General features: G+C 33.3%; 1 protein-coding gene across 2 annotated transcripts; it reads left to right on the top strand.

Moving 5' to 3' along the window:
• The first annotated feature begins 801 nt into the window (after nt 1-801).
• LOC127719636 (glyceraldehyde-3-phosphate dehydrogenase-like) lies at nt 802-24,372 on the top strand. 2 transcript variants are annotated; one of them, XM_052225861.1, is made up of 11 exons: nt 842-858; nt 1,475-1,598; nt 2,318-2,358; nt 3,355-3,451; nt 6,213-6,319; nt 7,078-7,168; nt 7,756-7,871; nt 15,243-15,476; nt 15,681-15,759; nt 18,639-18,820; nt 24,118-24,372. In XM_052225861.1, exons 3-11 carry the CDS (start codon nt 2,333-2,335, stop codon nt 24,191-24,193), a joined length of 1,008 nt encoding a protein of 335 aa, XP_052081821.1. In that variant the 5' UTR covers nt 842-858; nt 1,475-1,598; nt 2,318-2,332; the 3' UTR covers nt 24,194-24,372. The 2 variants fall into 2 exon arrangements, with proteins under 2 accessions (XP_052081820.1, XP_052081821.1); XM_052225860.1 differs by lacking the exon at nt 1,475-1,598 and having other exon boundaries at nt 802-858.
• The last annotated feature ends 48 nt before the right edge of the window (nt 24,373-24,420 follow it).

Genomic DNA, 24,420 nt, shown 5'->3' with positions numbered 1-24,420 from the left:
CTATTACCAGAATATAAAAACAATAATAAGAGAAAGTTTGATTCTAGTCGTGTACGTCAAGATTGGCAAAATAAAGCTCCTAGATATAATAGCTCTAATAATAACAATGCTGGTTCAGCTGATAACAAACGCTCAGAGTTTAGTTATAATAAATCTTCTGTGAGATCTGCTTCTAGGAAGTTTCAGAAGGACAGTATGATCGTTCTGATCTAATCCATGTTTGAAAAAAATTCAACAGTTTAAAGGTAAAATTATAATAACTTAATCCAATAAAAAAAGTTGCGTAAAATTCAATAATAATGACCGCTTCACGTCATAATAAGAAATAGGAATAAACTGGGTAGGGAGAAAATGACAGATATTCTAAGTTCATTTTTTGTAACAACGAATAAGATTTGTCAACCAAAAGTTTTGCTATAATTTCAAAAACATGTCGTTCTGTATTGGTATAGTTGTCGGATCTTTCATTTGCGTATTTAAGGCAATAGAAAGTTTGGGCTCCAAAAGTATACATATAATTATTGACTAAGTTTATACAGAAAATTCGCCTTTTTAAAACATTTATTATCATTTATTGTTTCACAAATAATACTTGGAAACAAAGTAAAATTATTTCTTGAAACACGGGAAATTTTATTCTGATTGGTATAGTGGTATTGTCATAAAAAAGCGTTGAAATGAACCGTAGTATAGCAAACATCGAATTCCCTCACAAATTGTCATTACACACTATATATAATTATATATAATTCAAAATGCCAATGTGCACGATAATTCAAGAGAACTCCCGGATGTCCAAATTTGGAATGTTGCGCATGCTCCGTACCTTCTGGACCTTTCTGCTACCGGCGTCGCACGGTAAGTTTTGATTCGTGTCTTTAAATATTTATAAGTAAAGAATTCATTGACTTTTAGACGTTTTGAATCAGTGACAGTCATTGCAAACTTTAAAAAAAAATGTTTATTATAATGATTATGTTAGTTAAGTGGGACTTGTCTACAGTTGGCATTCATCGGCACGTCCTTCAGTGTCGGATGTTCATTCTTCCTGAATCTTTAAAAGTATCGCGCATGTTTTCTGTATAATCGATAAGGTTTTTCAAAATTATGTTCATTCATTAATTAATTGAAAAACTTGAAGGGCAAGTTGAACGGCATGTAATTCACATTTCTTTCATTGGAATGACCTTCATATGTTCGCCGGTAGGATAGTGTCAAGGTCGTATAAATTTATAAATACGTAAATCTGGTAGCTTACATGATGAATATATGATATATATAGCACGAATGCTACAGTCAGCATTATCAGCATGACTGCTACATTTGTTTATTTTAGGTTTATATGGACCCCTTTAAAAAATTGCTTTGCTTAAACCACAAAATTTACCCTGAGTTCAGACAAACTTGAGAATCTGGAAAATATTTAATGCATATGCCCCAATTAAATAACATTCAAATGCATTTTATGTTTCAGAAATTAAAATCCTAATCAGATTTTACTGTTCACTTTTTACATTCCTGAAGAACTGGGCAGACGGTGCCAAAATTAACAAAGTTAAGAAAGATTTTTGAGAACTTCCCCTTGTGTAATAATAAAGGTAAACTGTATTGATTGGCATGGACAAGAGAGTGACAATAGATAGATTTAAACTGTGTAACAGAGTGAACCTCAGGTGTTTATTTATTTCATAATTTCCTGGAGGACTAAGTGGAAAGCAAAATTCAGTTAGGTTTTTAATTTTCTGCATTCGGAGTAAATATTGTGGTGTTAACACAGTCATTTTAGCTAAAGGGTCCACATGAATAACAAATTATTGAATTTGAATTCAGTACTAAGCCCTATTTCTGCTGCCAGCTGATCTTTTCATGGGTTAATTTATACAGTTTTCCTAGTATTTACCACATTGTAAAATTGTAACATGTATCAGAAACAGAATGATCAAATTTGGTGCTCTAGATTTTATCTTTTTTGATTTGATATATTTGTTGTTACTTAAGATAGTTATATTAATGACAAATGCCAAGTTCTAAATTCCTATATTATAACTTAAAAACAGATTTTAAAGAATAATTGCTGTCCGATTATTATGATTAATCATTATAAATTATAATTTTCTGCCGGATTCCCACTTAATTGACATTACTTAGGCTAAAAGCAAATCCAATTTGGCTCTTACAATGTATTGCATTTTTTTACATCTTAGGTCAGCTTCTAGTTGAAGAACATGTTTTTGAAAAAGGAAAAAAAATAAGATTTGCATGATATATTGTATTTGAGAGAAAATGTTTGAATTATCTTTATTTTATGTTTTTACAGCACCTCTAACACAGTATGACTCTCAAAGTAGGAATCAATGGGTAAGTAACTAAATCAAACTTTCTACTATTTGTCACTATTACAGACAGGACAGCTATTACCATGGTGGATTTAATAACACCAGGCTCACATGGTTCAGATTGTTGTCTGACATAATTTAAATATCATGAACATGATGTGACACAGATTCTCAAATAAATCTGATTATGGCTTTGTTATGATATCAGGGTATTAAATTAATAAATATTTAGACATAAACTGCTTGCCTAGAGTGCCGGAGGTAAGGGTTTCAATCCTGAGCCAAGTCATCATTTTTAATGTGATATGTGAATACCTCAAGGCTAATCAAAATCATTTTGAAAGTGTCTTCATCCTTAAATTAGTTAATTATTTAAGTTGTTTACATTCTGCATTGTATGTCATTTGATCTCTGGTGGAGAGTTGTCTCATTGGCAATCATACCACATCTTCCTATTTTTATACATAGTTAACACAGACAAAATAAACCTTTATACAAGCTGCTAGTCAATATATTTTATTATAAATCAAAGTTTTGATGTTGTTTCCTGTTCAGATAAAAAAAAAAACCAACATATTTTTAACACTAAGAGGTTCATTGAGGAAGATATTAATTTCCTGTACATACAAATTTGACAAGAAAGTCATTGTACATGTATGCATGGACTATTAAAAGGTACTACAATGACACATACACAGTTTTTGATCACAATTTTGGCTAAGGTCAACTTTTCCTGAGAGTGTTGGAACCTTGGTTTCTATATAATCTTAAGAGTTTGACCAATTGTCCTAAGATATTGAGAAATTACTATTTAATTAATAAGAATTGTACATGCCTTTGTCTTTTATTTTCTAAAATATTTTTGAATAAATTCTTAGAAATAGATGTACATTGGTATATATGGCAGGTAAAATCAATGAAAAGCATTTATCAAACTGTCTTAAAGTCATTAAATCTCTAAAAGCTGATACATTCATTTTTTCTAAAATTAGTAAAATCACCAATTTGTATTTTGTAGATTTGGACGTATTGGGCGTCTGGTAATGAGAGCCGCCCTAGACAAAGGGGTATCAGTTGTAGCTGTTAACGATCCTTTTATTGACCTTGAATACATGGTAAGTTTCATTAAGCAAAAACAAAAATGTGTGTTTTCTGTTCTTAGGCTAAAATAAAAATATATGTTGGGTTCCAGTTACCCAACCGACCCTAGTTGAAACCCCATGACCCTAGAACTTTTTTTTCCATTTCTGAAAAATAATTTTTTAACGGTCCAATTTTGTGGGATGTGAATTTCAATAATTAAATTCACAGACTTCTGTCATCTGAATTTCCATTAGAAGTATCCCCGACGAATCAAAATGCAACCAAATTAACTAAAAACATAACATGTCTGTTTATTCTACAACCAAACAAAAAGAAATTGACGAACTTCCAGTAGGAACACACAATTTATTTCTGGATTTTGACAATAAAAAAAAATTGATGACCTACTGACCCTTTTTTTTTTCAGGATGTAACTGGAACCACGCATATATTTTTATTTGGCCTAAGATAAAAACTAGCAGTAGGGCCACCCTTAAAAAATTCCTTGTTTGATGTTGCCCATGCTTTGTAGGGTTACAAAAAATGTAGGTACAATGTAGGTAGGCACTAATTTTATTCTTTTTTAGCCAACAACATGATTTTTATACGACCGCAAAATTTTTGCGGTCGCATATTGGTATGACGTCGTCGTCGTCGTCCGAAGACACATTGGTTTTCGCATTCTAACTTTAGTTTAAGTGAATGGATCTCTATGAAATTTTACCATAAGGTTCAATACCACAAAAGGAAGGTGGGGATTGATTTTGGGGGTTATGGTACCAACAGTTAAGGAATTAGGGGCCAAAAATAAGCATTTTTGTAACTTCCAGAAATAACTTGTGTGTTAGTCTATGGATCTCTCTGACATTGAATACAAGGTTCCATATCACAAAGGGAATGCTGGGATTGATTTTGGGGGTAATTGCCTCCAAATTTTAGGAATTAGGGGCCAAAAAGGGGCAAAAAACAAGCATTTTTCTAGTTTCATGACAATAACTTGTGTGTAAGTGTATGGATCTCTCGGACATTATACCACAAGGTTTCATATCACAAAGGGAATGCTGGGATTGATTTTGGGGGTAATTGCCTCCAAATTTTAGGAATTAGGGGCCAAAAAGGGGCAAAAAACAAGCATTTTTCAAGTTGCATGACAATAACTTGTGTGTAAGTGTATGGATCTTTATGAAATTGTACTACAAGGTTCCATATCACAAAGGGAAAGCTGGAATTGAGTTTGGGGGTAATTGCCCAAAACGTTTAGGAATAAGGGGCCAAAAATTAAGCATTTTTCTAGTTTCCAGACAATAACTTTTGTTCAAGGGTATGGATCTCTCTGAAATTGTACTGCAAGGTACCATACCACAAAGGGAAGGCTGGGATTGATTTTGGGGGTAATTCCCTCAAAATTTTAGGAATTAGGGGCCATAAAGGGGCAAAAAAACCAGCATTTTTCTAGTTTCAGGACAATAACTTGTAAGTGTATGGATCTTTATGAAATTGTACTGCAAGGTTCCATATCACAAAGGGAAAGCTGGGTTTGAGTTTGGGGGTAATTGCCCTAAACGTTTAGGAATTTGGGGCCAAAAAGGGGCAAAAAAACGAGCATTTGTTTCCAGACAATAACTTGTGTTCAAGTGTATGGATCTCTCTGAAAATGTACTGCAAGGTACCTTACCACAAAGGGAAGGCTGGGATTGAGTTTGGGGGTGATGAATCATAAGGGGGTTAAAAATATTGGGGGGGGGGGGGATTTTTTGTTTCTTTTTTTTTCTTCAAAATTTTCCATTTTAAATTGGTTATTTCTGATTTATATATAAAAGCAAATAATAATGATATGGTTTGAATAGGTCAGAGTTCGCGAAAATGGTCAGTCCTGTCGGTCAAAATGAGGCACGGACCAGTATTTTGAAGGCTAGTGCCGGTCCCGATGACCCATGTAAAAATGGCCGTTGTAGTTCATATTTCGGCACTTTTTTACATCGGTTATTAGATGTACCGCAATTGTTTCTAATAAGTGTTTACATCGGTTATCAGATGTACCCGCTGCCAATTTCTGGTACTGGTTTACGGATTTATTATAAAACAAACCAAAGCGGCGATCTACACGTGGCCTACTAGATTTGTTCATAGAGCCATCCCTGGCAAACAATCGGCGATTGAACCCTACAATGGAGCAAACAAATACTGTAACAGCCGAGAAAAAGCATCAGATGATGAAATGGATAGTGAAGATGACTTTAAATAAGAACAATCAGAAGACCTGAACTGGTCCTTCTTTGTAAATTTGCCTGTGGGTGCGAAGAATAAAACTAATATTAATAAAGTTATTTTTCGATAAAATATTTTATTAATTTTATTTCAGGATAAAATTGAGAGATTTTGTAGGACTGGCTAAAATTATGTAGGACTGACAAATAATCATGCTTTGTCGGTCCCATGACCGACGGGTCAAAATAAGTTTTCGCGAACTCTGATAGGTAAATTAAAAATTTTTAAGTTCTTAGACCACATTCATTCTGTGTCAGAAACCTATGCTGTGTCAAATATTTAATTACAATCCAAATTCAGTGCTGTATCAAGCTTGAATGTTGTGTCCATACTTGCCCCAACTGTTCAGGGTTCGACCTCTGAGGTCGTATCAAGCTTTGCCCCAGCGGAGCATTTTATTATGTTTTAGACAAGAAAATGATGTTATAGCAGGAAAAAATCTATTAAAAAAATTTGATATGATTTGTGTTAGATGTAAACATAACACCAGGTATATTATACTTGATAGTTTTATCTCTTTTTCAGGTATATATGTTTAAATATGATTCCACACATGGACCTTTTAAAGGAACAGTTGAATCAAAGGATGGAAAACTTGTGATAAATGGAAATGCTATAACTGTTTTTGGAGAGTATGTTTGTATTGTTGTTATTTACATGTAGCATTATAGAGACCTGTTTAATAGGTTAATAAGTAGACCAAAAATGAAGGGTCCAGGGTAAACTAGCAAAGTTAAGGACACTCTTGTATGATGCTGGCCAACTTTAGATGTGATTGTAGCTTTAAACTCGTGCTGTTGTCTTTAAGAAAAAATTTTAAAGACTACCAAGACCATTACTGAAAAAAAAAGTATGTAAAGTTGATGAGTTCTCATAAATGGTTATTTTTTGTCAGTCTGATGAAGTGCAAATTGGCATGTAGTGTAATGAATGTATTGTGGTTTGGCAGGGAAGGAGAAAATAGAACTGTCATTTTTTTTTAAAAGAATGTTTAGATACAAAGATATGTAGATTAGTTTGTGTACAGATATCGATATTTTTTTTTAAGATTAACGTTTGAAAATTTTTGATTGAACATGATTGAAAGAAACATGGAGTATACACAAACCCAAAAACATTTCAAGGTCATCAAAGCTGTCAATAAGAGAAAAAAATCTACACAATAGGCACTCAAAATTAGTCACTTGTTATTGTAGAAAACTTTTGGAAAACATTTTTAGAGATTTTTAGTAAGTAAAAGGATCTTAAAAGACTTTATTTAATATACTTTTTGTCATCAGTACATTGAATTTTTAGTACTTAACTTACAGTAAGATATACTCTAAGCTGTCGGAAGTTCAAAGACATAGTTTGTAGGTGTGTGTAGTAACACAATGTTTGTTTTTTGCAGGAGAGATCCAACAGCTATCAAATGGGGAGACGCTGGTGCAGAGTATGTTGTCGAGTCTACTGGTGTCTTTACAACCAAAGATAAAGCATCTGTAAGTTATTCCAGATACAATTAGGGCTAGTCCCATAAAATGTATGGGAAGGTTGGACACTACATCATATAACTTTTCTGTGTAGAAGCAAACACAATTCTATTATAAATAAGAATAAAACTATGGGTGGTGGGATATGAATAAAGTGTTGTCCATACAACATCCTATGTTTTTATACATACATTTTTTCCTAGAATAGCCCTTTTAACTTAATTGGTAAAAAACAATACATAATTTGTCAATATATATGTATATTGAATATAATGAGTTGGGGTATAAGTTAATGAGACGGCAACCCTACAACACAAATAACATAGATAACATATGATTTCCAAAAGTAACAATATGTCGAACTCTCTACCGCCTGAGACAAATGAGTTGTGAATAAATGTAACATTGTCAACTTTCAAAGAAAGATCTAGGTATCAACATCAAATTTTCAAACTAACCGCAAATATAGAGATATTACGTAAAGACAACTGACAAGGCTTTGGACTGGCGTATATAAAGGTGGTAAGGTTAAACTGATTTTAGAAGCTTCTTTGCATTAGATCAGTTATAATCTAATATTACAATTTATTTTGTAGGCCCATTTTAAAGGAGGTGCCAAGAAAGTTGTTATCTCAGCACCATCAAGTGACAGTCCAATGTTTGTAATGGGTGTCAATGAGGAAAAGTACACAAAAGATCTTACTGTTGTCAGGTATGATTATATTGATGTGCTGTTCATTATGTAAATCAGTTATTTAAAAAAAGATTTTAGATAAGCTAAATTAGGTATGAGTGTTTAGGCTTAGTTTTTAAGCTCACTCAAATTTATGTTTTCACCAACATATCAGATGTAACTGCTGATTTAATCTATCTCAGTATCTGCTTGACAAAATTTATTAATGTCTTTATGGTATGGTTTTACTGACTTGTAAAAAAAAGGGGGGGGGGGGGGGGATGGACACACGAACTGTATTTTGATCAGATTGTGTTTGTTTCATTGTGAGATTACAATTGAAGAACATTAGTGAATTGATATGTATAATACTAGAAACACACATTGAAGACATGATACTTTGTCTTTTGACCAAGAAAAACTTGACATGTTGTCAAATAATACTTTGGCAAGCAATCCTAAACATATTGTTTGATTTTATTGTCCAATCTAAAAAAATGTATTTAGAAAGATTATTATAATTGTTTGAATGAACTATATTTGATTTTAATACTGTTAATTCATTATTATTATACGACCGCAAAAAAATTTTGTGGTCGTATATTGGTATGATGTTGGCGTCGTCGTCGTCCTCCGAAGACACATTGGTTTTCGCACTCTAACTTTAGTTTAAGTGAATGGATCTTTTTGAAATTTGACCATAAGGTTAAATACCACAAAAGGAAGGTTGGGATTGATTTTGGGGGTTATGGTACCAACAGTTAAGGAATTAGGGGCCAAAAAGGGGCCAAAAATAAGCATTTTCTAGTTTCCAGACAATAACTGTGGAACGGTGTATGGATCTCTCTGAAATTATACTACAAGTTTCCATACCACAAAGGGATGGTTAGGATTTGCTTTGGGGGGTTATGGCTCAAACCCTTTAGGAATTAGGGGCAAAAAAGGGGGAAAAACAGGGTTGTCCTGGTTAACGGACAAATACTTTAGTACAAAACATAATTTAAAGCAGTGTAAGGGAGATAAATCAAATACATCATTGAAATTATCTCCCTTACACTGCTTTTAAATTATGTATAAAGTAATGGTTAATGAACAATAAAGATAATTTAAAACAGTGTAAGGGAGGTAATCCAAATACAACGTTTTGGTTACTTCCCTTACACTGCTTTTAAATTATGTTTAAAGAAATGCATATTTATAAAGGAAGACCAGTAAAAATATCTGCAAATGTTGCATCTTTTTTTTTTACAAAAAAATCCATATGAAAGATTTGACACTATATTTTTAATTCTAATATGAGGAAGGCGCTACCTTGAATGCCAGCTTACCAAAACTATGTCCTACATATTGATTGATTGTTGGTTTGCTTAACGCCCATTGGCAAATATTTCATGCATGTTCAGGACGAATGTCCTACATATAGTTTTTGTCTAAAATAAAATAATAAGTTTAGGGAAAGATCATTGAACTTCAAAAGGCAGAAGGGGGTATGGTATTTTTTTTTGCTTTGGTGTGTCGCAGGAAGCATCAAAGCAAAAATTTAAAATAGCCTTCCTGGACGTCATAATTATTTGGACTAGTATTTTTCTTTAAAAATTGATGACAAAAAATACTCTGTTCAAGCAGAGGACAAAAAAAAATATTCTGAATCCAGATGTTCCCCATACCTTCTAGTGTTATATTTTGACTAAATAATTTTGATTGATAGCATTGAAGTGCTTCACGTGTAAAAAATCTGACTCAAACAAAAAACCATACCTCCCCCCTTTGAAGCTAAATGGTTGCTCCCTTATTGTTTTCTGCTGAAAATGAATTTATTGGTGATTTATATAAATGACAATGCTTACATGCATTATCTTGTGCATTTTCATATCCATTTTTCTTTCTTTGCAAATTTTACAAAATTTAAAACAATAAGACATTTGTTTAATATCAAAACTATGAATACTGTTATACAATCCATAACTTTATTAAATTAATTTTTTGTTGATTTTCATGAAAAGGTGGAGGATTTGGAATATCTTTTTCATCAATATCTACAAGTTGTAGCTGTTTTTTTTATTTAGTATTGCAAACAACGCTTTCTGTTTGTTGAATTATTTTTACTTTCTAAATTAGCTGGTTGTTCATATTGTATTCCAAGTTTCCTGCATCTCATATATATGTGATCAGCAAGAGGATCATTCTGATTGTTAAAAGAAGAGTTTGAATTTACAGTGAGCCTGCTTAGAATAATGTTTTGATCAGTTTTTTTCATTTTCATCTAAGCATATAAGGAATCATAAATAGGATTGTTAAGTTGATAATCTAAAGATTTTGCTATTTTCTAGGATGCTATTTAAAATTTGAGGGGAGAACACTGCTCAGCAGTATAAATGTATTCCTGATCATCTTCTTTTTGTGGGTTTCTACATCAATTTCATGTACTAATTCAGAGTCAGTTTTATGTCATTTCTTGCATAATTTGTTTTATTAGCTTACTTTTCAAGTTTTTATACAACGGCAAAATAAAATTGAGAATCGAAATGGGGAATATGTCAAAAATTTGCTTTCGAGTAATGCTATCATGTCGCTGTTGCTGTCCAAAGACACATTTGCTTCCGGACAATAACTTTAGTTTAAGTAAATGGATCTCTATGACAATGTATGAAATTGTACCAGAAGGTTCAATACACAAAAGGAAGGTTAGCATTGATTTTGGGGGTTATGTTACCAACAGTTTAGGAGTCAGTGGTCAAAAACATCATTTTTGGGTTGTTTTTTTCCATAATTTTTAGGTTTTTACTCCAAAACTTTACCATTTTTACATGGATTATTTCGCATTTATATATGATCATATATAAATGCAACAAATACTGATATGGCAGGTGATACACACGAAACAGTGTGTGTAAATTATTTTATCAGTAATTTGTGCATTTTTCCTTTGATGTGTAATTAAATGTACTCCTTGTCCTTGATAATGTCGACGTCATTATCAGTTGACTGGTCATGATAAAGAAAATATATTGGGTTAGTTCGCAATTGAAATGCACAAGTGCACCGCAAAAGGATCTTCTTTCCCTTTAATTCACAAAATTGCACATGATTTTTTTCACAGAAACGCACACGTTATTTCATGAATGAAACACTTGTCATTGTTTGAAACTTTCAGGAATCAGCTGGTAATAAAACGTTAGTTTAGCCTTTTTGAACGATTCACTGATTGTGTGAAAATTTGAACAGAAAATGTACGATAAACCTGATAAAATTGCGGAATTATTGATAGCTTTCCTTACTATTCACAAGGACATATCACTAACATATCGTCCATGCTATTCCGATTTGAGTTTTTATTCCTACATAGTCTGGCATGGCTGGTGCTGTTCCAAGTTGTCTTCTTTCTCTGCATGTTTCTTGAGAAGTATTTGTTTGACCTGGTCAGTCACTATAAAGTGTTACAATTCATATTTAGACGCAACACATAAATAGTGACCAAAAAGGTACCGCTTTCACATGCATGACATGAGAGAATCTAGAAAAAAAATTAAATGTACACATTTTCAACATTTTTGTGGGACTATCATATAAAATTAAGGAGATATGTAGTTGGAGACTGCTGCTGAATAGAAATGTTTGGGCTCACCTGATACCTGTTTTCAAATTAGTCCATATTAAAGTTTGAAGGGTCCAAAATTAAAATATGTTTGATTTCAACTGACATAAAATTTTTGGTGTTTTTTATATGCTAAATCTACATCTGTGGTTGTATCAGGCTGTGCTTGGCGAAGCATTTTATTGCTGTTTTGTTTGTACTTTATTTTATTGTGGTCATGAAAATTAACTTGTAGTTGTGAAGTTGCTAACATTTTTAAAAGATGATAATTAGATAACTTCGCATGGTGACGACACTGATGTTTTCGTAGATTTACTTTTTCCCAGGAATGCTTCATCTGTTGATACATGTATATTCTCACTGTGAACGATTTGTGTCTCAAAAAAAAACTTGTAAGAGTTCTGCAGTTATTTTTGTTGAATACATACATACACATAGGGTGAAAATTGGGTACTTGGTGCAATTTGGGTACTGTGACGTTATAGCCATAATTGTTCATGCTTTAATAGGTTAAAATGTGCACCTGATAAAAATATTCGGTAAAGTGAAAATGTTTTGATCAGGTTTAAACTGACGCATAAAATATACTGGTGACTGCGGGAGGCAAATATTTATATTGCCTCCAAATAATGTGTCTGCAGCTTGAATTTCAAAGGATGTATGTAGCCCACATACTTCCAAGTAACATGCTCTATACCTATCAAAATTCATGGTATTATCATGGGTTATCATAACTCCATTGTAATTCCCATAAAATCCAATTTTGGACAATATGGGAGCGTACAATATATACCTAAAGCTAAATGTATCACTCAGACTCAAGTCTCCTTTTACTATGATTAAACTTAAAGAGTGAAAAAAAAACAGTCTCCATCTCCTGGGACTGTTTAAGGTAGATATGTGTCATAATTAATGACAATATTTGTTGAGAGTTTGTCAAAGGAAGTACAGTCTACAAAATTAGAAGATTGTGAATTTGAATATATATTTTTTGTTTAAACTTTTGTTAAGTTTTGAATTTCACCTGCATTTGTCTGTTAGCTAGGAATAACAGTGACCACATTCCACAGTATAAACAACTTCATTATCACTGTAACTTGATATGGGAAATTCTGTAGCAGATTTTACTACCTTCACCTCCGCCTCCGGCTACGTTTCTCCCAAAATTTATTGCTTGCAGAGGGTTTTTCTGTGTTCCCATGGCTGGACGGAACTTTTACACTACAAATGTTATCATAAATTATGATGTTGTAACTTTTAAATGAAGTACCTGTGGATATTTAGGAAATTTGTCACTGATAATGGAAAGATGAAGCAGACGATGACACATGACGTAAGATGTTGTCCAAACTTCGGTTATTTCCGTGGTACAATAAAATTTAAATAAACTACACAAGTTACTAAAATTTCTAAATTCTTGTTTTTGTAAACAAATAAAAATTCATGTCGTATTTAACATCGAATTATTCCGTTTTGTCCCGTTTTTTCAAGATCGCGATTAAACGAGAATCTGGCAGCCATTAAGAATATAAGGGTTAAACTAATGTCCAGAAATTGTCCTTACGGATATTCCAATGCTAATTTCGTTTTCATTATTTGAAGAATTGACCTTATATTTGGAGCCAAGCAAGAATACAATGTTTATTTAATAAATATAAGAAAAAAAAAGAAAAAAAATATTGTTAAGAGTTAGATAACTTGACTTGATCAACTTCGAAAATTAAAAAAAAAAATTGTACGAGATTTTACGAGAGTGACGAAACTTTTTAGATTGATCATGTAGAGAGAGTTATCGTTCTTTATTCCAATTCGATGCTTCTACCATAAGTGCCAGCTAAAGCTGGCATATTATAAAATAGATTAAGTTAGCACTATGGTAAATTTAAATGGGTAATTATGGTTGCCAACTCCATTGGAAATTTGAATTGAGATTATGACCATATCTTGAGGGAAAGAATTTTTTGGGGGAAAAAAGGGGGGGGGGGGATAAAAAGAAATTGTGGGGGGTCAATTTTTTCTCATTTCAGATTTCAGAAATTAAAAAGAATTATTCTTCAAATTTTTTTTTTTTTTCAAATTTCAAATATTGAAAAATTCAAGAAGTCTTTAATTGCACAGTATGGCACATTAGACTTGTAAAATCTTTGATCACATTTATTTATTTGTTATGCCAAATCTAACAGTGTATTTAGATTTTTAATTTTGGGTCCAGTTTTCAAATTGGTCTACATTAAGGTCCAAAGGGTCCAAAATTAAACTTTGTTTGACTTTAGCAAAAATTGAATATATGAGGTTCTTTGATATGCTGAATCTAAACATGTATTTAGATTTTTGATTTTTGGCCCAGTTTTCAAGTTGGTCCAAATTGGGGTCCAAAATTAAACTTTGTTTGATTTCAACAAAAATTGAATATATGGGGTTCTTTGATATGCTGAATCTAACCATGTATTTAGATTTTTTATTTGTGGACCCCGTTATCAAATTGGTTCATATTGAGGTCAAAAGGATCCAAAATTAAACTTTGTTTGATTTCATCAAAAATTGAATTATTGGGGTTCTTTGATATTCCAAATCTAACCGTGTATTTAGATTTTTAATTTTGGGTCCTGTTTTTTAAATTGGTCTACATTAAGGTCCAAAGGGTCCAAAATGAAACTTAGTTTGATTTCAACAAAAATTGAATATATGAGGTTCTTTGATATGCTGAATCTAACCATGTATTTAGATTTTCTATTTGTTGGCCCCGCTTTCAAATTGGTTCATATTGAGGTCAAAAGGGTCCAAAATTAAACTTTGTTTGATTTCATCAAAAATTGAATTATTGGGGTTCTTTGATATGCCGAATCTAACCGTGTTTTTAGATTTTTAATTTTGGGTCCCGTTTTTTAAATTGGTCTTCACTGAGGTCCAAAGGGTCCAAAATTAAACTTAGTTTGATTTTAACAAAAATTGAATTCTTGGGGTTCTTTGATATGCTGAATCTAAACATGTGTTTAGATTTTTGATTATGGGCCCAGTTTTCAAGTTGGTCCAAGTTGGGGTCCAAAATTAAACTTTTTTTGATTTCAACAAAAATTGAATATATGGGGTTCTTTGATATGCTGAATCTAACCATGAATTTAGATTTTTTATTTGTGGGCCCCGCTATCAAATTGGTTCATATTGAGGTCAAAAGGGTCCAAAATTTAACTTTGTTTGATTTCATCAAAAATTGAATAATTGGGGTTCTTTGATATTCCAAATCTAACCGTGTATTTAGATTTTTAATTTTAAGTCCCGTTTTTTTAAATTGGTCTACATTAAGGTCCAAAGGGTCCAAAATTAAACTTAGTTTGATTTTAGCAAAAATTGAATTCTTGGGGTTCTTTGATATGCTGAATCTAAACATGTGTTTAGATTTTTGATTATGGGCCCAGTTTTCAAGTTTGTCCAAGTTGGGGTCCAAAATTAAACTTTGTTTGATTTTAACAAAAATTGAATATATGGGGTTCTTTGATATGCAGAATCTAACCATGTATTTTGATTATGGACATTGGACCATAATAGGTAAATTAAAAAAATTCAAGTTCTTAGACCACATTCTTTCTGTGTCAGAAACCTATGCTGTGTCAAATATTTAATAACAATCCAAATTCAGAGCTGTATCAAGCTTGAATGTTGTGTCCATATTTGCCCCAACTGTTCAGGATTTGACCTCTGCGGTCGTATCAAGCTGCGCCCCAGCGAAGCATTTTATTATAATACTGATTATTAAGTTGGTATAGGAAAATTAGAGAATTTGAAGAGTTTGTTTAAATACAACATATTTATTGCAGCAATGCTTCTTGTACCACCAACTGCTTGGCTCCTCTCGCCAAAATTATCAATGATAAATTTGGTATCGTAGAAGGATTAATGACCACAGTTCACGCAATGACAGCTACACAAAAGACTGTTGATGGTCCAAGCATGAAGGACTGGAGAGGAGGCAGAGGTGCATCACAAAATATCATCCCATCCTCAACAGGAGCAGCTAAAGCTGTCGGTAAAGTCATTCCAGAACTCAATGGGTAAATATTTTATGGTTAAGTTTTATCATGTTTATACTGTATATCCATCAAATCCATAGATTTGATTTTCTAGGTTTTCCAAAATAATTGCATAAGCAGTTTTTTTCAATTTAACCCATGAAACATTATCTTTTTTCTCTTGCAATGATCATATTGGCATTTATTCAAGTAAATTGACAACCTATTTTTTGTGTATATTTACAGTAAATTGACAGGAATGGCCTTCAGGGTACCAGTACCAGATGTGTCAGTAGTAGATCTAACAGTTAGAATAAAGAATGGTGTAAGTTATAGCTAAAAATAGTAGTTATCTCCCTTTCTATATCAAGTCTTTATAGGAATAAATTAACAGGAATAACCTTCAAGCTACTGAAGTCGGTCTGAATATATATACTGTATTCAACTTATTTTTATATGGGTAGATGGCCAATGAAATTTTGTTATGCATATATCTGGAATAATTTAGAAGGGTTACAGGGGTTAGTTAGTTCATATTCTAATATGACGTGCCTCTTTCGTTTGTAATCAACACTGTGATAAAATTCTCGATATATCTATACTTAGCGCAGACTCAAAGATGTACATTATAGCTGTTACAATGTACCTCCCACGTAAATCCACATGTATCTTAATCTGTGTGCAAACGCTATGCTGATTTCGATGTGTTAAAAATTGCAATTGAAAAAAACTACAGAACCTTTATTCTTATTCTGAGGCATAAAAAAAAGTATTAATGCATTAGAGCAGAGTTCACGAAAATGGTCGGTCCTGTCGGTCAAAATGAGGCTCGGACCAGTATTTTGAAGGCTAGTGCCGGTCCCAATGACCGATGTAAAAACGGCCGTTGTAGTGCATATTTCGGCACTTTTTTACATCGGTTATTAGATGTACCGCAACTGTTTCCAATAAGTGTTTACATTGGTTATCAGATGTATCCGCTGCCAATTTCCGGTACTGGTTTACGGATTTATTATAAACAAACCAAAGCGGCGACTTACACGTGGCCTACTTAATTTGTCCATAGAGCCATCCCTGGCAAACAATCAGCGATTGAACCCTACAATGGAGCAAACAAATACTGTAACAGCAGAGAAAGTGATTCAGATGATGAAATGGATAGTGAAGATGACTTTAAATAAGAACAATCAGAAGACCTGAACAGGTCTTCCATTGTTAATTTGCCTGTGGGTGCGAAGAATAAAACTAATATTAATAAAGTTATTTTTCGATAAAATATGTTATTAATTTTTTTTCAGGATAAAATTGAGAGATTTTGTAGGACTGGCTAAAATTTTGTAGGACTGACAAATAATCATGCTTTGTCGGTCCCATGACCGACGGGTCAAAATAAGTTTTCGCGAACTCTGTTAGAGCTAGAAAAATGTACAAAATCAAAATAAAATAAAATTCCGCAAAATTCCATTAATGTTTTTGGCACATTAAAGTCATTTCAAAACACGACGTCATACGAATGAAAACACAAAAGCTGAAGGTTTTTCCCCTAAATCGGATAATATTGCATTAAAATGGAGTTTTGAGGTAGGTATTTTTTTATACGACCACAAAAAATTTTTTGTTGTCGTATATTGGTATGACGTTGGCGTTGACATCGTCGTTGTCGTTATCCGAAGACACAATAGTTTTCGCACTCTAACTTTAGTTTAAGTGAATGGATCTCAATGAAATTTTACCATAAGGTTCAATACCACAAAAGGAAGGTGGGGATTGATTTTGGGGGTTATGGTACCAACAGTTAAGGAATTAGGGGCCAAAAATAAGCATTTTTGTAACTTCCAGACATAACTTGTGTGTAAGTGTATGGATCTCTCTGACATTGTACCACAAGGTTCCATATCACAAAGGGAATGCTGGGATTGATTTTGGGGGTAATTGCCTCCAAATTTTAGGAATTAGGGGCCAAAAAGGGGCAAAAAACAAGCATTTTTCTAGTTTCATGACAATAACTTGTGTGTAAGTCTATGGATCTCTCTGACATTGTATCACAAGGTTCCATATCACAAAGGGAATACTGGGATTGATTTTGGGGGTAATTGCCTCTAACTTTTAGGAATTAGGGGCCAAAAAGGGTGAAAAACAAGCATTTTTCTAGTTTCATGACAATAACTTGTGTGTAAGTGTATGGATCTTTATGAAATTGTACTACAAGGTTCCATATCATAAAGGGAAAGCTGGAATTGAGTTTGGGGGTAATTGCACAAAAAGTTTAGGAATAAGGGGCCAAAAATAAGCATTTTTCTAGTTTCCAGACAATAACTTGTGTTCAAGTGTATGGATCTCTCTGAAATTGTACTGCAAGGTACCATACCACAAAGGGAAGGCTGGGATTGATTTTTGGGGTAATTCCCTCAAAATTTTAGTAATTAGGGGCCATAAAAGGGCAAAAAAACAAGCATTTATCTAGTTCCAGGACAATAACTTGTGTGTAAGTGTATGGATCTTTATGAAATTGTACTGCAAGGTTCCATATCACAAAGGGAAAGTTGATTTTGAGTTTGGGGGTAATTGCCCTAGACGTTTAGGAATTTGGAACCAAAAAGGGGCCAAAAAACAAGCATTTTTCTAGTTTCCAGACAATAACTTGTGTTCAAGTGTATGGATCTCTATGAAATTGTACTGCAAGGTACCATACCACAAAGGGAAGGCTGAGATTGAGTTTGGGGGTGATGAATCATAAGGGGGTTCAAAAAAATTTTTTGGGGGGGGATTTTTTTTTTCTTTAAAATTTTCCATTTTAGATTGGTTATTTCTGATTTATATATAAAAGCAAATAATAATGATATGGTTTGAATAGGTAAATTAAAAAATTTTAAGTTCTTAGACCACTTTCATTCTGTGTCAGAAACCTATGCTGTGTCAAATATTTAATTACAATCCAAATTCAGTGCTGAATCAAGCTTGAATGTTGTGTCCATACTTGCCCCAACTGTTCAGGGTTCGACCTCTGCGGTCGTATGAAGCTGCGCCCCAGCGGAGCATTTTATTATTTACTTTTCTATTGCATTATTCGCACATTTACTGATTTCAGCAAGTCAACAGTGGATTTGACAGTAGCTTATGAGAACCACTTTTCTTACTTTGTTGAAGTATTCTTGTAGAAGATCCAAGATTGACATATTGACAAAATTTCACATTTTATTTCAGGCATCTTATGATAACATTAAGGCAGCCATCAAAGCAGCATCTGAGGGTCCAATGAAGGGTGTTATGGGATACACAGAAGATGATGTTGTCTCTGAAGATTTCCGTGGTGACAACAGGAGCAGCATTTTTGATGCCAAAGCTGGCATCGCTCTTAATGATAACTTTGTAAAACTTGTTTCATGGTATGTAGAAAGAATCCATTTATTTCTTATACATTGTAAGAGCTGAAATTGAGTTCACATGTCTTGACATAACTTCCTTGGTGGTCTGGTTTGTGGCATTGTAGCTAGTGCAGGAGGTTGTGGGTTTCAATCACTGGTCGAGGCAAACCAAGGACTTGAATAGTTGTATTTCTTGCTTCTCTGCCAATCACATGACATTTAAGAATAAGAGCAAAGACTGGTCTGCTCAGGGTTGGAATAATGTCTCTTGGTAGGTTGAGACATAGTCATACTGACTGTTGCTTTGTGAACTACCACATTGTTATTCTGGCTCCATGTGTAGGTCTAGTACAAAGCATGGTCTATATTCATATCACATCATGTTCTTGTCCTGAATATGCATTCAGTTTACCACTGAATGTTAAACAGCCATCCAGCCAACATTGTCAAGTCTTGATATACATTTGGTAACACAATTTTATAATTTCCTGACTAAGGATTTATTTGCTACTCCTGTTAACTTTTTTTATGTTGTTGTTTTTTTGTGAATTTTTACCTTTCTAGAGTTATGTCCCTTTACAAATGAAAAAATTGCTGAATTTTTCATTTCCATTCTATAACTTAAGTTTGCCTCAACCAGATGTTATGAAACTTATACACAATGCTTATTACCACAAAAAATGGATAATGTTTGAATTTTGGTGGCGTCACTTTAACCGTTCTAGAGTTATACCCCTTTACAAATGGAAAAAATTGCTGAATTTTTCATGTCCATTCTCAAACTTAAGTTTGCCTCAACTAAATGTTGTGAAATTCATACACAATGCTTATTACCACAAAACTCAGATCAAGTATGAATTTAGCGTCACTTTAACCATTGAGTTATGTCCCTTTATAACGTTCTTTGCAAGCAGGGGCATATTCTGTGTCCCATGGACACATTCCCCATTTATTTGCTAATCAAGCGGCATAGACTGATAGATGGCTGCAGTTACATAAAGTAGACAGATTTCAATAAATCAGAACCATATTAGTCAAGTACATGCTGCTAAATATGCTCTAATAGACTCAAATTGATATCAAAATTACATATAGGTCTTAATCAAGCTATGTTTACTATTAAAGTGTTCTCTTCCAATTTACTCTCTGGACATTTAAATCAATTACAGCTACTGAATGTCCAAATGATTAAAGAAAGCTTATTTAAGATAAGGAGATGTGGTATGATTGCTAATGAGACAAACTATCCACCCAAGTTTACTTCTTTTTATAATTTTATTGGGGTGTAAAAGCATTTACAGAAGCATACTTTGTATGAAGCACGATCAACGCTTTTACAACACTATAAAATTATAAAAGAAAGCATTCCATTCTTATAATTACATTTTAATGCTACAGTACAAATTTCGTGAAAGCCTTCCCAAACTCCGAACAAGTTTTTTCTTGGTGTGACGCAAGGAAACTCCGACATCCCTCCCTAAATTCTCGGAGAAATTTGGGAGTATTCCCTCCGACTTCCGCGTAAATTCGCTACCTTTTGTTTATTAAGTCTCCCAAACGAAGTTTGGGAAGACTTATTGTTTTTGCTCAGTTCTTATTATTATTATTATTATTATTATTCTTATTCTTCTTCTTCTTCTTCTTCTTCTTCTTCTTCTTCTTCTTCTTCTTCTTCTTCTTCTTCCTCCGCCGCTTTTAAATTTGAACTTGTCCGCACCTGTTCTCCAAAACCGCTTGTCAGATTAACTTAGGGTTTCACAATATGTTAGACTAACATGTCTAGTGGTGCAATCAGGGTTTTGTTTGTGCAATGGGGTTTATAAAGGGGTACTTTGAGGGGCAGAAAGAAAAGAGGGTTTTACTATAGAACCCTATGGGATTTTATTTTTTTAAATTTTCAAATGATTATAAATTGAAAACCGTTTGTGATAGACACAATCTTTTTAATTGAAAATGTTCTAAATGATAAAGCCCATTAAATGAAATACAGGGTAAGTCCCCAGGGGTCACCCCACCCCCTGCCATTTAAGAAAGTTCTAATATCTAAGTGGTCGAGATCCCCACCCCTAAACCATATATATTCTGGTTTGTCATGATAAAGCACATCTAATGAAATACAGGGTTAGTCCCCAGGGGTCACCCCCACCCCCTGCCATTTAAGAAAGTTCTAATATCTAAGTGGTCAAGATCCCCACCCCTAAACCATATATATTCTGGTTTGTCATGCTAAGATGGTTTGAATGCTATACAGGGTTAGTCCCCGGGGGTCATCCCGACCCCCTGCCATTTGAGAAAGTTCTAATATCTTGTAAATGGTAGAGATCCCCACCCCTAAACCATATATATTCTGGTTTGTCATGATAAAGCACATCAAATGTTATACAGGGTTAGTCCCCAGGGGTCACCCCACCCCCTGCCATTTAAGAAAGTTCTAATATCTTGTAAGTGGTCAAGATTCCCACCCCTAAACCATATATATTCTGGTTTGTCATACTAAGATGGTTTGAATGATATACAGGGTTAGTCCCCAGGGGTCATCCGGACCCCCTGCCATTTGAGAAAGTACTAATATCTTGTAAATGGTCGAGATCCCCACCCCTAAACCATATATATTCTGGTTTGTCATGCCAAGATGATTTGAATGATATACAAGGTTAGTCCCCAGGCATCACTAATGCATATAACTTTACTGGACCAAACCAATTTTCATTGGACGTTGCCCAATGTCAGGCGACCCTGGGAATTACGAATTATGGGAGCTTCGTTTGGGAGACTTCATAACAGCATCCTGTTACAATCATTTCTTGTTGTATTAGCAACATCTCTCCCAGTCCGGTGTGACGCGGTGTCACACCAGGTAATTAATTGCCCTAATCCTTCTGATCTATACCGGCACACGACAGTCAAGGTATGTGAGATTACTTATGTAATTAAACAATTGTATTTCCTGTCTATTGATAATCAGGTTATATTTCTGATTGCTTGAAACAAATAAAAGATTTAAAAGCAAAACGTTGTTGTTAATTCTTTCAATTTCACTGTACATTTAAAAATAGTTTTACTAAAAAAAAACTATATTTGATTTTTACCTCGTTTTTTTCTGGTCAGTAAATTAATATTTAATTTACAAAAGAGATATACTTGTGTAAAAATAAACGGAGACTTGGGCTGAATAAATGTGGGCAGTTTAAAGGAAAATTACATGTCTCAAAGTTTTGTTTACAAGTAAAAAAGAAAATATTATTCACTATTCGTTATGCTAATAAGTCCACGCCATTTTCATTTTCCTATTACATAATTGCTTGAAACAAATTAAAGATTTAAAAGCAGAATGTTGTTGTTAATTCTTTCAATTGCATTAAAGTTTTATAACAAAAACTATACTTGATTTTGACCTTGTTTAAGTTCATCGGTAAATTATTTTATTTACAGGAATACTTCTATAGCTGCATCAACTCGTCGTTGCATAATATTCATTTACGCACAATAAATGTAAACTTGTGTGTTGTATAAAGGACAGTGATTTTTAAATTTTTTAAAATAAATTAATTGCCGTGGGAAGACGATACACATCTCAGTGATCAACAGTCCGTGGTTGAACTTTGAACTTGACTTCGCTCACAATATTGAATGCTAAAAATAGTGACATCAATTTTGTCCACGAGATTTTTATTTGGCGGGAAATATTATCACGTAACAGTAAACTCAGGTGACCTTTCTGGATGACCCTGGGAAAATTCATTCGGGGTTTAAATTTGCTGTTGAATGAGTAACATTTGTATGCCTTAAGATTGAGGCTCTAGAAGGTCCTTTTACAATTGATTAACCGGAATCTAAAATATAATCCTTTTCTGAATAAACGAACACCAGCCTTTTAATTTTACGTTTCTCAGTCAACACAGGACATAAACCTGGACATTATTTATACGTTCATGGTCAACAATATACATAAATGGTAGATGAAAACAGGATGCATGTCGTTCAGTTCCTGTTGGGCGTTGGTAGAGATCCTCTGTGAAAATGTGTAGATCGTAAAAATCCGATCCACATTTTTTTCACATATTTCTTTCTTGTGGAACACGATATAATTTCATTTAAATATTCTATAGTATTAATTGTTGAAATACTTCTTTTTTAAATTTCGCCAAGGACTTTTAACGAGCAGTAAAATACGGATTGCGCCCATCCAATTTTATTTTAAATAATAAAGGATCAATAACAGATCATAACAGAGATAAACAACACATGATTTTTTTTCTTCATATAATTAAATAAGGTTGTGATTATTGTGTTGTGTCTGGACGGGGAATTTCTCTCAGTGTTGTGTTTTTATGAATATAGGGCACATTGCATACAAAACGTTTTCCCTTCGTTCAACAGAGTTGTCACTTTACAGTTTCTTTTCTGAGTTCAAATATTTCAAGTCGGTAATCTACCGAGGTAGTGAAATTAAATTTTTACATTGCAAAATAAATTGAAAGTAACAGAGTTCACTTGTTGATCCGATAAATTAACTCTTGGGTTTAGATTGGACAAATTACCGTAAAAACATCATTTTGTTTTAAGCCAGTTGTTATTTATATATTGAAAATTAATGAACCAGATATTGCTCACTGAGTAGGTCATAAAAGATTCTAATTGTAGTAAAATCGTCTTTGTTGAAAAAACAAAAATTATGACCTGACCGGACTATAATAATAATACAAAATAAGTGTTTTATTCGTATTTTTATACGTTTGTACGTTTTATTTCAAATGACAATGACATGGGGCAAATACATACAAGAATAATTATCTTATTTTGAATGAAAATGTCACATTTTTATCTGTCAAAGAAAGGAAATTTTAATACCGTGTTTTAAAGCACACAGGTGCAATCAAGATCGATTAAATGTACAAAGGTAATAAATCTGGCTAATCCGATTATGTTGTCACACGTCATTAATTTTCAGTACACCCGATGGGCAATAAACCAATTAACAGCCACGCGGTGTTGGGAGAGAATCTTTGGAGGAAATTGGGAGTATAATCCATGATTCGCGGTGTGACACCGCTACACTCCGAAATCCGTGATAAGAGTTCGCGATTACAAACTCTCTGTGCGTACTGTACAACCATGAGATTAAGAGTTATATCAAGCTTTGGGTTTGTTTTTCAATACATTATTTTAACATTGTCATGGATAGCACCTGCAGTTACAGCTGGTGTTGTTATACAGAAATAAAATTTGATATGGGAGTGTCTTGCAATTGTTGTCAGCCAATCAAAGTTAGGCATTATAATGTTTGATACCTTTAATGTAATTATTTATATTTCCAGGTACGACAATGAGTATGGATACAGCTGTAGAGTGATTGATCTATTACTACACATGAATAAAGTAGACAGTGCATAAACATGCAACATTTATAAATCCCTTTGCTTTTAATATGAACAAACTGAATTCCTTGGATGGACATGTTTTAGTGCTAATTGTTGGGTGTTTAAGTTCCAGTTTTGGAAATTTGTTTTTGTTTACAGACCTTAGGTCTTTTTACTCCTAATACTACTGACATAATAAAAGTATAAATTATTTATCGTAGTTAACTGTTATTTCATTTATGCCAGCATGAATTGAGTTTT

Source organism: Mytilus californianus, unplaced genomic scaffold, assembly GCF_021869535.1.
Source record: "Mytilus californianus isolate M0D057914Y unplaced genomic scaffold, xbMytCali1.0.p SCAF_11, whole genome shotgun sequence".
Taxonomy (NCBI): Eukaryota; Metazoa; Mollusca; class Bivalvia; order Mytilida; family Mytilidae; genus Mytilus; species Mytilus californianus.
Note: the sequence above shows the minus strand (reverse complement) of the source record. Positions and strands in the feature narration are given on the sequence as shown.